The 14,912-nt window shown below is 33.4% G+C and overlaps 1 protein-coding gene and 1 long non-coding RNA gene across 2 annotated transcripts; both read left to right on the forward strand.

The window, feature by feature from the left end:
* Positions 1-12,329: 12,329 nt before the first annotated feature.
* LOC139839670 (uncharacterized) lies at positions 12,330-13,713 on the forward strand. The gene is made up of 3 exons (XR_011757024.1): positions 12,330-12,449; positions 12,578-12,641; positions 13,667-13,713. It is a non-coding gene; the product is annotated as an uncharacterized lncRNA (long non-coding RNA).
* A 13-nt stretch (positions 13,714-13,726) lies between these two features.
* Positions 13,727-14,660, forward strand: LOC139841429 (uncharacterized; the record flags this gene model as incomplete). Its single annotated transcript, XM_071831646.1, has 3 exons — positions 13,727-13,875; positions 14,039-14,165; positions 14,589-14,660. Coding segments are annotated over 3 exons (348 nt in total), but the record flags the coding sequence as incomplete, so codon positions are not given.
* Positions 14,661-14,912: the final 252 nt, after the last annotated feature.

Raw genomic sequence — 14,912 nt, forward strand, 5'->3', positions numbered from 1 at the left:
AATGATTGGTGGTTCCGGAGGAAAGTTTAATGGTTCAGGATCTATGAACCGTTCCTGAATATTTTCTGGATTCTCAATTGTGAGGTTGGGTTCAAAAAATGGATTATCGGAAATTTGAACTGAAGTACTTGGTCGACTGGATGACGATTCTAAAGAAAAATCAACGGCGGTTATATTTGTTAAACGATGTCTTGATCGAGTTACAGGTGGTGAACGTACAAAAGGTGGTGAACGTCTTGCTCGGTGCATTCACAGAATATCCTATTAGTTTTTAAAAGGAAAGAAAGATTATAATAAGTTATCCAATCAATAGACTTTTCTGATTTTGCCCACGTTTCGAATAGCCAAAAGATGCAGCAGAGGGGCAGGATTCGTTTGGTCTCAATATAATTGAGGACTGTTTGGCTCCAATAACCCGGTCCACGTACAAATCCAACTATTACTACGAACCAGAAAATTTTGATGTCTATCAATTTAACCACTCAAAATAAATTTTCGTAATTTTAAGAAATTTAGATAAGAAGTAGAATAAAATTCTAAGTCCTAAAAACTAGAATGGCGAGAAATAAGAAAGACAAAGAGTTCGTCGAAAAATGTCGAAAAAGAAAAAAAATGGTTGAAAAATAAAAGGTGACGGAAAAATAAAAGAAACTTATCAAAACTTAAAAATACTTAACTAATTTAACCTTATTACTACAACTAACTTAAAATTATAATCGCAAATTGAAATTACTAATTGAAATGATAATTGATACATAGTAAAAGGTCTAAAAATATTAAAGCTTACAGGAAAAACTAAATCCCAAATGGAAATAACTTAAAAAGAAACTAAAACTTAAAAAGGCGTCGCAAAATTCTAAAGCATTTAATTCTTAGTCTAAAGAAAAAGTACTTAAGGAATTCTACGGCAAAGCCTAAAAATCTAGGAGTAAAAATAACTATAGCTAAAACTAAGTTTAAAATTAAATATGAGCTAAAAAATACAAATATTACGCTACAACGATTAAAAAGGCACAAAATATAAAAATATACAAAAAGTTGTAAAAAGTACAATTTTTATAAAAAATATTATTTTTATATTATTTATTTAATAAAACTACTAATTTTTCAATTTTAATAAAACTAATTAAACAAAATACATAAATATAAAGTAAAAAGTAAAAATAAAACTAAAATTAATAATAATAATAATAATTAAGTAATTAATAATAATAATAATAAATTAAAACCCGTGATTAGGGTTTTGTCCGTGTGTCAGAAACCCTCCGCGAGTTGCGGTGAATAAAGAGGAAAACCCCGCGAGTCGCGGGGATTCAGAATTCAGTTGACAGATTGTACTTTTACGCGTTTTTCTTTATTTTTTTATTTTTATTTATTTTTCTGTTTTCTGTTTTTAATAAACGATTTTTAATAAAATTTATATTTTTATAAATTAAAATAAAGATAAAGAAACTTATAAAACTTAAATATTTAACAAAATCCTAAAAATACTTATATTTTTGTTTTTCTTTTTATATTTTTGAATGATTAAAACGTAATTTTTACAAAAACGACTTTTAATAAAAGTAGATAAAAATCTCTTTTTTTTTTTTCTTTATATATTAGCGTTGCGCTTCCGGCTTTTAAGAGTAGTTCCCCGGCAGCGGCGCCAAAAATACTTGATGTCAAAGCAGGGAGGTATAAAATAATATTAAATTTTAGCAGAAAATACTATTAAATACGATACAATTTTACACAAGATATTTATTTATTTATAGAATGGATATACTTAAACCTTGCTACAACACTTATAGGCAGTGTACCTAATCGTACAGTAGTGTAGTTTTTAGTAAGTCCGGTTCGTTCCACAGGGAGATCTTTAAACAAAGCTCAACGCTATATTAGTTTACTTTTATAAAAATACAAATATATATATATAAGTAATATTATTATTATAAAGGGGGGTTTTTACCGTTTAATGACCGGTTTGTCGATTTTAAAACTTTAGTCGCAGTTAAAACCTAATGTAAAATATAAAATAAATACAAGACTTTAAATTAAAACGTAAAGTAAATAACGATAATGAAATTGCGAATAATAAAAATGCGATAAAATTAAATTGCGATAATTAAAAAGTACGATAATTAAAAGTGCGATAAAATGAAATAACAATAAATAAAAGTGCGATAATTAGAAGTGCAATTAAATATAAAATAAAGGAAATAAAATATGATATAAAAGAATTATGCTTATTTAAACTTCCGTAATCATGATGTTTGACGTGTTGATTTTAGTTTTATGCCCATGGGTTAATTGTCCTTTGTCCTGGATTATTCAATATGTCCGTCTGGTTTTTGTCCATAACAGTCCATCAGTCATAAATATAAATTGCAAGTGTCCTTGTCAAATTATTATTATACCCGAAGATAAATATTCCAACTAATTGGGGATTCGAATTGTAACAAGGTTTTAATACTTTGTTTAATGAATACACCAGGTTATCGACTGCGTGTAAACCAAGGTTTTACTACTTTGTTAACAATTACACCAATTACCCTTGAATGTAATTTCACCCCTGTTTTAATTATTCTAGTGGCTATTAATCCATTCCCGTGTCCGGTTAAATGAACGATTATTCGTACATATAAATACCCCGCCCATCGTGTCCGATCGAGTGTATATGGTAATTTATAGGGACGCCCAATTGTAAATCTTTATATTAACATTAACAAACTTTCATTTAGTTAAACAAATATAAAGCCCATTAATAGCCCATAGTCTAGTTTCCACAAGTGTCGTTCTTTTGTCCAAACCCCAATTATGGTACAAAGCCCAATTACCCAATTTTAGTAATTAGCCCAACATCATGATTACTTCGTTTTAAACAAGCATAATAATAACTTAGCTACGAGACATTAATATAAAAAGGTTGAACATAACTTACAATGATTAAAAATAGCGTAGCGTTACACGGACAGAATTTCGACTTACACCCTTACAACATTCGCTAACATACCCTTATTATTAGAATTATAATTAAAATTAAAATATAAATTATAAATATAAATATATATTACTCGTATATATTGAGAGAGAGATGAAAAAATGGTTTTATTTTGATCAGAATTCGGGTTGATTTTATAGCCAGATTTGATTTTTGGGGCTCCGCGACTCGCGGCAAAAAGGCCTTCAAACTCCGCGAGTCGCGGAGAGGTATTTTCATTTTACTCCCTTGGAGTTTCTGGCTGCCGACAGTTTTTAATATATATATATAATATATATATAATTAATATAATTAATTATATATTATATTATATTTATATATATAGTTAACTTGTAATTTTTAGTCCGTTGCGTCGAGCGTTAAGAGTTGACTCTGGTCCCGGTTCCGGATTTTCGAACGTCCTCGCGTACAATTTAATATCTTGTACTTTGCGTTTTGAATCTTGTACTCTTGTGATTTCGAGACGTTTCTTATCAATAATTGGAACCTTTTTGATTGTCTTTTGTTCTTTTGAGCTTTTTGGTCGTTTGCGTCTTCAAATCGTCGAATCTGTCTTTTGTCTTCACCTTTTATTATTTAAACGAATATCACTTGTAAATAGAACAATTGCAACTAAAAGCTTGTCTTTCTTGAGGAATAATGCCATGAAATATATGTTCGTTTTTAGCATTATCAGGTACCAAAATTTGGAGATATGAGAGAAATGGTACTTAGAGAAGCTCATAAAACCAGATACTCAATACATCCTGGAACGGGGAAGATGTACAAGGATCTCAAGAAACATTTTTGGTGGCCGGGTATGAAAGCCGATGTTGCTAAATACGTAGGAGAATGTTTGACGTGTTCTAAGGTCAAAGCTGAGCATCAGAAACCATCAGGTCTACTTCAACAACCCGAAATCCCGGAATGGAAATGGGAAAACATTACCATGGATTTCATCACTAAATTGCCAAGGACTGCAAGTGGTTTTGATACTATTTGGGTAATAGTTGACCGTCTCACCAAATCAGCACACTTCTTGCCAATAAGAGAAGATGACAAGATGGAGAAGTTAGCACGACTGTATTTGAAGGAAGTCATCTCCAGACATGGAATACCAATCTCTATTATCTCTGATAGGGATGGCAGATTTATTTCAAGATTCTGGCAGACATTACAGCAAGCATTAGGAACTCGTCTAGACATGAGTACTGCCTATCATCCACAAACTGATGGGCAGAGCGAAAGGACGATACAAACGCTTGAAGACATGCTACGAGCATGTGTTATTGATTTCGGAAACAGTTGGGATCGACATCTACCGTTAGCAGAATTTTCCTACAACAACAGCTACCATTCAAGCATTGAGATGGCGCCGTTTGAAGCACTTTATGGTAGAAAGTGCAGGTCTCCTATTTGTTGGAGTGAAGTGGGGGATAGACAGATTACGGGTCCGGAGATTATACAAGAAACTACCGAGAAGATCATCCAAATTCAACAACGGTTGAAAACCGCCCAAAGTCGACAAAAGAGCTACGCTGACATTAAAAGAAAAGATATAGAATTTGAAATTGGAGAGATGGTCATGCTTAAAGTTGCACCTTGGAAAGGCGTTGTTCGATTTGGTAAACGAGGGAAATTAAATCCAAGGTATATTGGACCATTCAAGATTATTGATCGTGTCGGACCAGTAGCTTACCGACTTGAGTTACCTCAACAACTCGCGGCTGTACATAACACTTTCCACGTCTCGAATTTGAAGAAATGTTTTGCTAAAGAAGATCTCACTATTCCGTTAGATGAAATCCAAATCAACGAAAAACTTCAATTCATCGAAGAACCCGTCGAAATAATGGATCGTGAGGTTAAAAGACTTAAGCAAAACAAGATACCAATTGTTAAGGTTCGATGGAATGCTCGTAGAGGACCCGAGTTCACCTGGGAGCGTGAAGATCAGATGAAGAATAAATACCCGCATCTATTTCCAGAAGATTCGTCAACACCTTCAACAGCTTAAAATTTCGGGACGAAATTTATTTAACGGGTAGGTACTGTAGTGACCCGAACTTTTCCATATTTATATATATTAATTGAGATTGATATTTACATAATTAAATGTTTCCAACATGTTAAGCAATCAAACTTGTTAAGACTTGATTAATTGAAATATGTTTCATATAGACAATTGACCACCCAAGTTGATCGGTGATTCACGAACGTTAAAACTTGTAAAAACTATATGATGACATATAAATGGATATATATATAGTTAACATGATACTATGATAAGAAAACATATCATAAAGTATATTAACAATGAACTACATATGTAAAAACAAGACTACTAACTTAATGATTTTTAAACGAGACATATATGTAACGATTATCGTTGTAAAGACATTTAATGTATATATATCATATTAAGAGATATTCATACATGATAATATCATGATAAAATAATAATTTAAAATCTCATTTGATATTATAAACATTGGGTTAACAATATTTAACAAGATCGTTAACCTAAAGGTTTCAAAACAACACTTACATGTAACGACTAACGATGACTTAACGACTCAGTTAAAATGTATATACATGTAGTGTTTTAATATGTATTTATACACTTTTGAAAGACTTCAATACACTTATCAAAATACTTCTACTTAACAAAAATGCTTACAATTACATCCTCGTTCAGTTTCATCAACAATTCTACTCGTATGCACCCGTATTCGTACTCGTACAATACACAGCTTTTAGATGTATGTACTATTGGTATATACACTCCAATTATCAGCTCTTAGCAGCCCATGTGAGTCACCTAACACATGTGGGAACCATCATTTGGCAACTAGCATGAAATATCTCATAAAATTACAAAAATATGAGTAATCATTCATGACTTATTTACATGAAAACAAAATTACATATCCTTTATATCTAATCCATACACCAACAACCAAAAACACCTACAAACACTTTCATTCTTCAATTTTCTTCATCTAATTGATCTCTCTCAAGTTCTATCTTCAAGTTCTAAGTGTTCTTCATAAATTCCAAAAGTTCTAGTTTCATAAAATCAAGAATACTTTCAAGTTTGCTAGCTCACTTCCAATCTTGTAAGGTGATCATCCAACCTCAAGAAATCTTTGTTTCTTACAGTAGGTTATCATTCTAATACAAGGTAATAATCATATTCAAACTTTGGTTCAATTTCTATAACTATAACAATCTTATTTCAAGTGATGATCTTACTTGAACTTGTTTTCGTGTCATGATTCTGCTTCAAGAACTTCGAGCCATCCAAGGATCCATTGAAGCTAGATCCATTTTTCTCTTTTCCAGTAGGTTTATCCAAGGAACTTAAGGTAGTAATGATGTTCATAACATCATTCGATTCATACATATAAAGCTATCTTATTCGAAGGTTTAAACTTGTAATCACTAGAACATAGTTTAGTTAATTCTAAACTTGTTCGCAAACAAAAGTTAATCCTTCTAACTTGACTTTTAAAATCAACTAAACACATGTTCTATATCTATATGATATGCTAACTTAATGATTTAAAACCTGGAAACACGAAAAACACCGTAAAACCGGATTTACGCCGTCGTAGTAACACCGCGGGCTGTTTTGGGTTAGTTAATTAAAAACTATGATAAACTTTGATTTTAAAGTTGTTATTCTGAGAAAATGATTTTTATTATGAACATGAAACTATATCCAAAAATTATGATTAAACTCAAAGTGGAAGTATGTTTTCTAAAATGGTCATCTAGACGTCGTTCTTTCGACTGAAATGACTACCTTTACAAAAACGACTTGTAACTTATTTTTCCGACTATAAAACTATACTTTTCTGTTTAGATTCATAAAATAGAGTTCAATATGAAACCATAGCAATTTGATTCACTCAAAACGGATTTAAAATGAAGAAGTTATGGGTAAAACAAGATTGGATAATTTTTCTCATTTTAGCTACGTGAAAATTGGTAACAAATCTATTCCAACCATAACTTAATCAACTTGTATTGTATATTATGTAATCTTGAGATACCATAGACACGTATACAATGTTTTGACCTATCATGTCGACACATCTATATATATTTCGGAACAACCATAGACACTCTATATGTGAATGTTGGAGTTAGCTATACAGGGTTGAGGTTGATTCCAAAATATATATAGTTTGAGTTGTGATCAATACTGAGATACGTATACACTGGGTCGTGGATTGATTCAAGATAATATTTATCGATTTATTTCTGTACATCTAACTGTGGACAACTAGTTGTAGGTTACTAACGAGGACAACTGACTTAATAAACTTAAAACATCAAAATATATTAAAAGTGTTGTAAATATATTTTGAACATACTTTGATATATATGTATATATTGTTATAGGTTCGTGAATCAACCAGTGGCCAAGTCTTACTTACCGACGAAGTAAAAATCTGTGAAAGTGAGTTATAGTCCCACTTTTAAAATCTAATATTTTTGGGATGAGAATACATGCAGGTTTTATAAATGATTTACAAAATAGACACAAGTACGTGAAACTACATTCTATGGTTGAATTATCGAAATCGAATATGCCCCTTTTTATTAAGTCTGGTAATCTAAGAATTAGGGAACAGACACCCTAATTGACGCGAATCCTAAAGATAGATCTATTGGGCCTAACAAACCCCATCCAAAGTACCGGATGCTTTAGTACTTCGAAATTTATATCATATCCGAAGGGTGTCCCGGAATGATGGGGATATTCTTATATATGCATCTTGTTAATGTCGGTTACTAGGTGTTCACCATATGAATGATTTTTATCTCTATGTATGGGATGTGTATTGAAATATGAAATCTTGTGGTCTATTGTTACGATTTGATATATATAGGTTAAACCTATAACTCACCAACATTTTTGTTGACGTTTAAAGCATGTTTATTCTCAGGTGAATATTAAGAGCTTCCGCTGTTGCATACTAAAATAAGGACAAGATTTAGAGTCCATGTTTGTATGATATTGTGTAAAAACTGCATTCAAGAAACTGATTTCGATGTAACATATTTGTATTGTAAACCATTATGTAATGGTCGTGTGTAAACAGGATATTTTAGATTATCATTATTTGATAATCTACGTAAAGCTTTTTAAACCTTTATTTATGAAATAAAGGTTATGGTTTGTTTTAAAAATGAATGCAGTCTTTGAAAAACGTCTCATATAGAGGTCAAAACCTCGCAACGAAATCAATTAATATGGAACGTTTTTAATCAATAAGAACGGGACATTTCAGGAATTCCTTAATATGGCAGATGAGACAAATCATGTTGATATTCAAGATGAAATTGTTGAAGAAACAGTCTTTGAAAAGGAGAACATTGAAAATGAGATGGAGACAGTAGGTGGTAATCAAAAGTCTGGTAATACAAACGAGAATGCAAGTAAAATGGACTCCTTCCAAAGCAAAGTGTCAACACCATCGGTTTCACAGTTAAAACACAATGAGAAGAATGTTAAAGGTTTTTCTCTTTTCTGTGAGCTGGAGAAGATGATGAAAGTAGGTGAAACCTGGGGTGTGGATGTGTCCGACTGTCAAAATGCTTTTCATGATTTGATTGATCGAATTGGTGTTCAATATGGTGATAAATGAAGATGTTATCTTTGAATATTAGGGGATGTAAAAAGTGGAGTAAACAATCTTGGGTCAGAGATTTATGTGTCAAGAATAACATTATGTTTCTTGGTCTCCAGGAAACTAAGATGGCTCGTCTTGAACCTTTTAGACTAAGAGCTATGTGGGGTAACTTCTCTTTTGACTTTGCTTGTTCCTTATCCAGGGGACGTTCGGGTGGCATTGTTTCTATCTGGGATCCGAATGCGTTCAAACGGGAACAAATTTGGTGCGATGATTATTTTGTGATTGTAAAAGGCAAATGGGCTACTTCTGACTCCACGTTTTTCCTAGTTAATGTTTACGGGCCTCAAATGCTGAGTGACAAAATTCGCCTTTGGAATACTCTGACCGAATTCAAAGCTAACCATGTTGGGTCTTATATTATGTTTGGTGATTTCAATGAAGTGCGTGAAGAGGCGGATCGTTTCGGGACTGTTTTTAACAGTATTGGAGCATCTCACTTTAATAATTTTATTAATAATGCAGGTTTCTTTGACATGCCTTTAGGTAACAGGAGATTTTCTTGGATGAACAAAACGGGAACAAAGATGAGTCTGATTGACAGATTCTTTGTGTCTCATGATGTTCTCTCATATTTTCCAGATATTTCCGTTGAGGCCTTTAATAGGGGATGGTCAGATCATATCCCTCTTTATCTTCATGTGAATCATAATGATTTCGGCCCGATTCCTTTTAAGCTTTTTAATTCTTGGTTGATGCGTGATGGTTTTAAGGAGTTTATCTATGATTCTTGGGCGCAACCAGATATGCATGTGGAGTTTTTTGAGAAGTTGAGGAAATTGAAAAATAAAATTAAAAAATGGGTGGCGAGCTGTAGATCTCAAGAAAAGAATCGGGTGCAGACCTTAAGGGATCGGATTAGTGTGATTGAATGCAAAATGGAACACTCTTGTGCCTCTCTTGAGGAGTTAGACGAGAGGACAATGAGCTACAACACCATTGAGGAGATCTCTCTTCTTGAAGAATACGATATTAAACAGAAAGCAAGAATAAATTGGGACATAGAGGGCGACGAGAACTCTAAATTTTTCCATGGTATGTTGAACAAGAGGAGAAGTCAAAATCAGATCAAAGGTATTATGATTGATGGTGTTTGGAATACGAATGCGATCGATATTAAAGCGTCATTTTTGGAGTTTTATGCGCAAAAGTTCAGTGCTAGCCCGAGTGATACTGAGATACCAAATTTAACTCCTTTTAACACACTGTCCACGACTGACAATGAGTTCCTTGAAGGAAACTTTTCGGAGCAGGAAATAAAAGCAGCGATATGGTCTTGTGAGAGTCAGAAAGCACCAGGTCCTGACGGTTTCTCGTTTTATTTTATAAAAACATTCTGGGAGTTACTTAAACATGATATTATTACTTCTGTCAATCAGTGCTTTACTTCGAGATCGTTACCGAAAGGTGCTACGTCAGCTTTTATTGCATTAATACCTAAAGTTTCAAAGCCTGTAGGTTTGAAAGACTTTCGACCAATTTCCTTAATTGGTACTTTATATATGATTATTACTAAGTTGCTGACTATTCGTTTAGCAAGTGTGATTGACAAAGTAATCAGCCCGGAACAATCTGCATATATATCTGGACGTCAAATTTTGGATGGGCCGTTGATTCTAAGTGAGGTGATTGATTTTTACAAGAAGAAAAATAAAAAATTAATGTTGTTTAAGGTGGATTTTGAAAAGGCGTATGATACGGTGAGTTGGGATTTCTTGGACTATATGATGATGAGATTAGGATTTCGGTCGACTTGGAGAGCTTGGATTTCAATGTGTCTCAAAACGACTAGATCCTCCATTATCATTAATGGTAGCCCGACGGATGAATTCCCTGTTCAAAGGGGTCTTCGTCAAGGCGATCCGTTAAGTCCCTTTTTGTTTCTCATTGTCATGGAGGGGCTGAATATTTTACTAAAAGAATACGTGTCTGCGGGTTTAATTCTAGGTGCTCGTTTTGGTTCTCCAGAGATGACTATTTCACATTTGTTCTACGCTGATGATGTTGTAATTGTTTCAGAATGGAATTCTATCGATATGTCAAATATAGTTCGGTTATTTAAGTTATTTTACGAGATAGCCGGCTTGAAGATTAATATCGATAAATCGAACGTATTCGGGATTGGTGTGTTGGATACAGAGATTGCTATTATGGCTTCACATACGGGATGTACTGCTGGCTCTTTGCCGTTTAACTATTTGGGTCTCCCCATAGGTGCGAATATGAACCTTACTAAGAATTGGAAAGTTTTGGAAGAAAGGTTTACTAAGAAACTTTCATGTTGGAAAGGAAATATGTTATCAATAGGCGGCCGTTTGACGCTTATTAAGGCTGTTCTGGGTCATTTAGGCATCTACTTTCTTTCCCTTTTCAAATGTCCGATTGGGGTTCTTCAAAAGTTGGAGTCTTTACGCGCAAAATTCTTTTGGGGAGTTGGAGAAAACGGGCATAAAATGGCTTGGGTCAATTGGAAACAAGTTCTTGCATCATATAATAAGGGTGGTTTAAACATTGGGAGCTTAAAAACTTTCAATATGGCCCTCTTGCTAAAATGGAGATGGAGATTTTTAAATAGTCCTAATGCTCTTTGGGTAAAGGTTATAAAAAGTCTCCATGGTGATGATGGTTTTGGCAACAACAGAAGTGGTGTTTGGGCATGTATATGCGCTACCTTGAAACAGCTATCTGATCAAAATATTATGACAAACTCTTTGTTCGTAAAAAGAGTTGGCAATGGAGCTTCGACTAGATTGTGGAAAGACGTTTGGATTGGAGATTGTACGCTAGCAACCAGGTTCAATCGTTTATTTCCTCTTGATGCTAATGCAGATTGTATGATAATTGACAGGTATATAAATGGGACATGGCAATGGAATTGGTCTCGGCCATTGCGCTCATGTCGTCATATAGATTCTTTAGCGAAGTTGAATGATCTTGTGTGTTCAGTTACATTATCAGAACATCCAGATTCATGGTCATGTTCTTTATCTAAGGAAGGTAATTATTTAGTTAAAGATGGCAGATCATTAATTGATGATTATACTCTGCCATCGACGGGTTTATATACTCGTTGGAACACTATCCTTCCACGCAAAGTCAACATTTTTGTGTGGAGGGTAGCGTTGGACAAAATTCCTACTCGTCTTAACTTATCTAGAAAAGGCCTTGAGATTCAACATATTCAATGCCCGTCTTGTGATCACAGCATTGAGTCTTCGGACCATGTTCTTTTTGAATGTCCCATAGCCCGCCAAGTTTGGTCAAGAATCCAGATATGGACTGATGTGGACATTCCAAGTTTTAACTCATGGTCACAATGTCTTCTATGGCTAGATAATTGGAACTTCGCGGCTAGAGTAAAGGATCATTTGTATGTTATTTTGGCGACTTATATGTGGATGATGTGGAAGTTCAGAAACAGCGTTTTGTTTGGTCAAGACAAGATTAAAAAATGCGACTTATTTGATTCCATATGTAATTTTTCCTTTCATTGGATTAGATATAGGAACAAATGTAATTTGTCCAAAAACGATTGGCTTTATAAACCCTTGTAATGTTTTGCTATCCTCCTCTAGTGTCTTCCTAGAGTGAGTTGTTAATAAATGGTTGTTCAAAGAAAAAAAAAATTATATTTTATTTTAAATATATGATCTTATTGACTTGTATTTTACATCTCAAATTTAACAGGCGTCTAACCCAATTACAATTACAATCCTAAATCCTAATAAGGTTAAATTGGCATACAGTTCCAAACTAATTTAACAAGGAGATCGATCCATCTGGTATACTCTCATTATTCTGTTTACCATTTCATTTCAATAATCAATAAATATGAATGATGTTTATCTCTGTACCATTTCAATAATAATAAAAAAATAATCAATAAATGATGTTTATCTTTTGATTTAAGGATTCGCAGAGTTGTGGATTTCTCATTTCTCAGCTCCACTGACGAATCGTGAAGAGTAAGTAAGGTAGGGTTTTTAATTTGTACTGTAATTGATTGATTCTTGCAATAACTAAATCAATACTTCTTATATATGCTTTGCGCTGTAGTTTCATATTTTCTTGCTGTGTATTTATAGATGTATTACTGGTTACAGACTCTAACTTTGTTCATTATACATGGTAAGGTTTATATATCATGATGCTTACTGGTTGTTGTGAGCTTCTTACAGTTAGTCTACAATTTTAAATTTCTCATTGGCATATCAACAAACAGCTGGTGTGCTTTCTTAGTAACCAAATAATACTCCATGGTTTATATGTAATCCATTATCTGACTGAAAGTGATTTTGAGTCTCTAAAGTTTTGTGAAGATGATTATTAAATTGATTTCAGTATTTCAAGACTTGACGCGAGTAATTGAGACGGGTTATGAACTTTTAATTTGATTTTCAATCATGTTATCTTCTTTTGAACTAGCAATTTTCTTATAAAAATGATTTCACTTACCCTGAAATCGAAATAGTTGATTTTGGACTAAAAAGGAAACAAGTTCTTATGGAAGTAAACCCCTACAATGGGGTTACTTCTAATATTTGGTATGCACACTACTACTAGTTAAACCACTTTACTTACCAATTTATGGTTTCAACCTAGTGCCCTTCCAGAATATGCTCTCTTCATTCTAAGTGTTGTGTGTTTGCTTGTGCATAAATGTATTTGGTCTATTATTTCCTATTATGACCATTTGAGTACTCTTAGATTTTGCAGCTTGCCAAAAATTTGATTAATATGATCTTCTGTTTGACTTACGTTACTTCATGGTTTTTGAGATTCTAAAAAAGAATTTGATAATAAATTGATGCATGGGGCAAACTGTACACTCGTTTACTACTGGTAGATGTTAAATCTCAAACAGCTTATATAAGTAGGTTGATTTAGTCAGCTTCTCATATGTAAGTACTAATAAATGCATATTGTACATAGGTGATGTGTGTATCTGACATTGAGCATCATGTTTCATTACGCCATTACAGTTCGTGCCACTTTGTAGTATCTAAGGATGACAACAGTTAACACAACTACAGATCTACCTGATAATAAAGCTAATAAACATGGAGCTACAAATGTTGCTAAAGTTCAAAATTCAGGTTCAGGGTTTAAAAGATGGGGAAGAAAAGGGCCATTTATTCGATATGGGCTTCCTATGATCTCACTCACTGTTTTTGGAGCATTTGGTCTTGGTCATCTCTTGCAGGGCAGGTGAATGATCGTTTGCTAAAAAAAAAAGAAGATAAAAATCAAAAACCGTGTTACTCATCGTATCAACAATTTGCTAGTGACATTCTCTTGCTTTGATTTTAAAGCCTATGATATATTTATTCGTTAAGTTTGTTTTTTATTGATTTAATTTTGTGTATTTCAGCAAGGATATAGCTAAGGTGAAAGACGACCAAGAGTGGGAGATTCTTGAAACAAAAAAAGCTCTTTCAAGAACGGGACCGATTGAAGCTTACAAACCTAAAAACTTATCTCTTGAGGAGGAGCTAAAGGTGATTCAACATCCTATAAATACCCTTAATCATTTATACATTATGGGTGGTGGGTTGACCCATGTTTGCTCAAATGGGCTGTTTTGGGTTATGTTTCATCTTTTACACTCCAAATGGTTGAACAATTTTTTCTGTCCAAAAAGGAAATAGATAAAGCAGGTGATAGTGATCTAAAATTTTAAATGCATAAAAATATGAAAGTCAAAGTTTAGGTTATCATCCTAATTCATGATTTTTATGCTGAGATTTATAAACATAAATCATTCTAAATACTTAGAAAGCACTTGAAGTGTTTGTGGGTAGCCCAGCACAGCCCTACCCGTTTTGCTTGGACTAATTTTTGCATGTTACCCAACCTGCCCGACCCTTTGATTCTACAAATATACCTTTGTGAAGCTTATCAATGGGTTGTTTTGGTTGAAGGCTTTGCAGCAGAGTGTTGACATAAACGTCTATGAATATAAGAAGATCCCCAAACCAAATGAAGCTAACTGATCTTTTTTAAGTGTAGTTCTTCAAGAACCGTTTTAACTTCTCCCGAATAAGCCATCTCTTGGTCTTTTGAAGTAATGGGTTTGAAGAGGGTTTATGCATATTTAAACTTTCGACCCCTAAAAAAATGAAATGTATCGAGGCGATTTTGTGCTTTTGTGGTGGTTGTACTCCAACCCGTATGTATCAGGGTGACCCTTATATACAAATTTGTAGCACTTTTTGGATGTATAAAGGCCAAAGGGAGGCAAGGAA

Source organism: Rutidosis leptorrhynchoides, chromosome 4 (genome assembly GCF_046630445.1).
Source record: "Rutidosis leptorrhynchoides isolate AG116_Rl617_1_P2 chromosome 4, CSIRO_AGI_Rlap_v1, whole genome shotgun sequence".
Classification (NCBI taxonomy): Eukaryota; Viridiplantae; Streptophyta; class Magnoliopsida; order Asterales; family Asteraceae; genus Rutidosis; species Rutidosis leptorrhynchoides.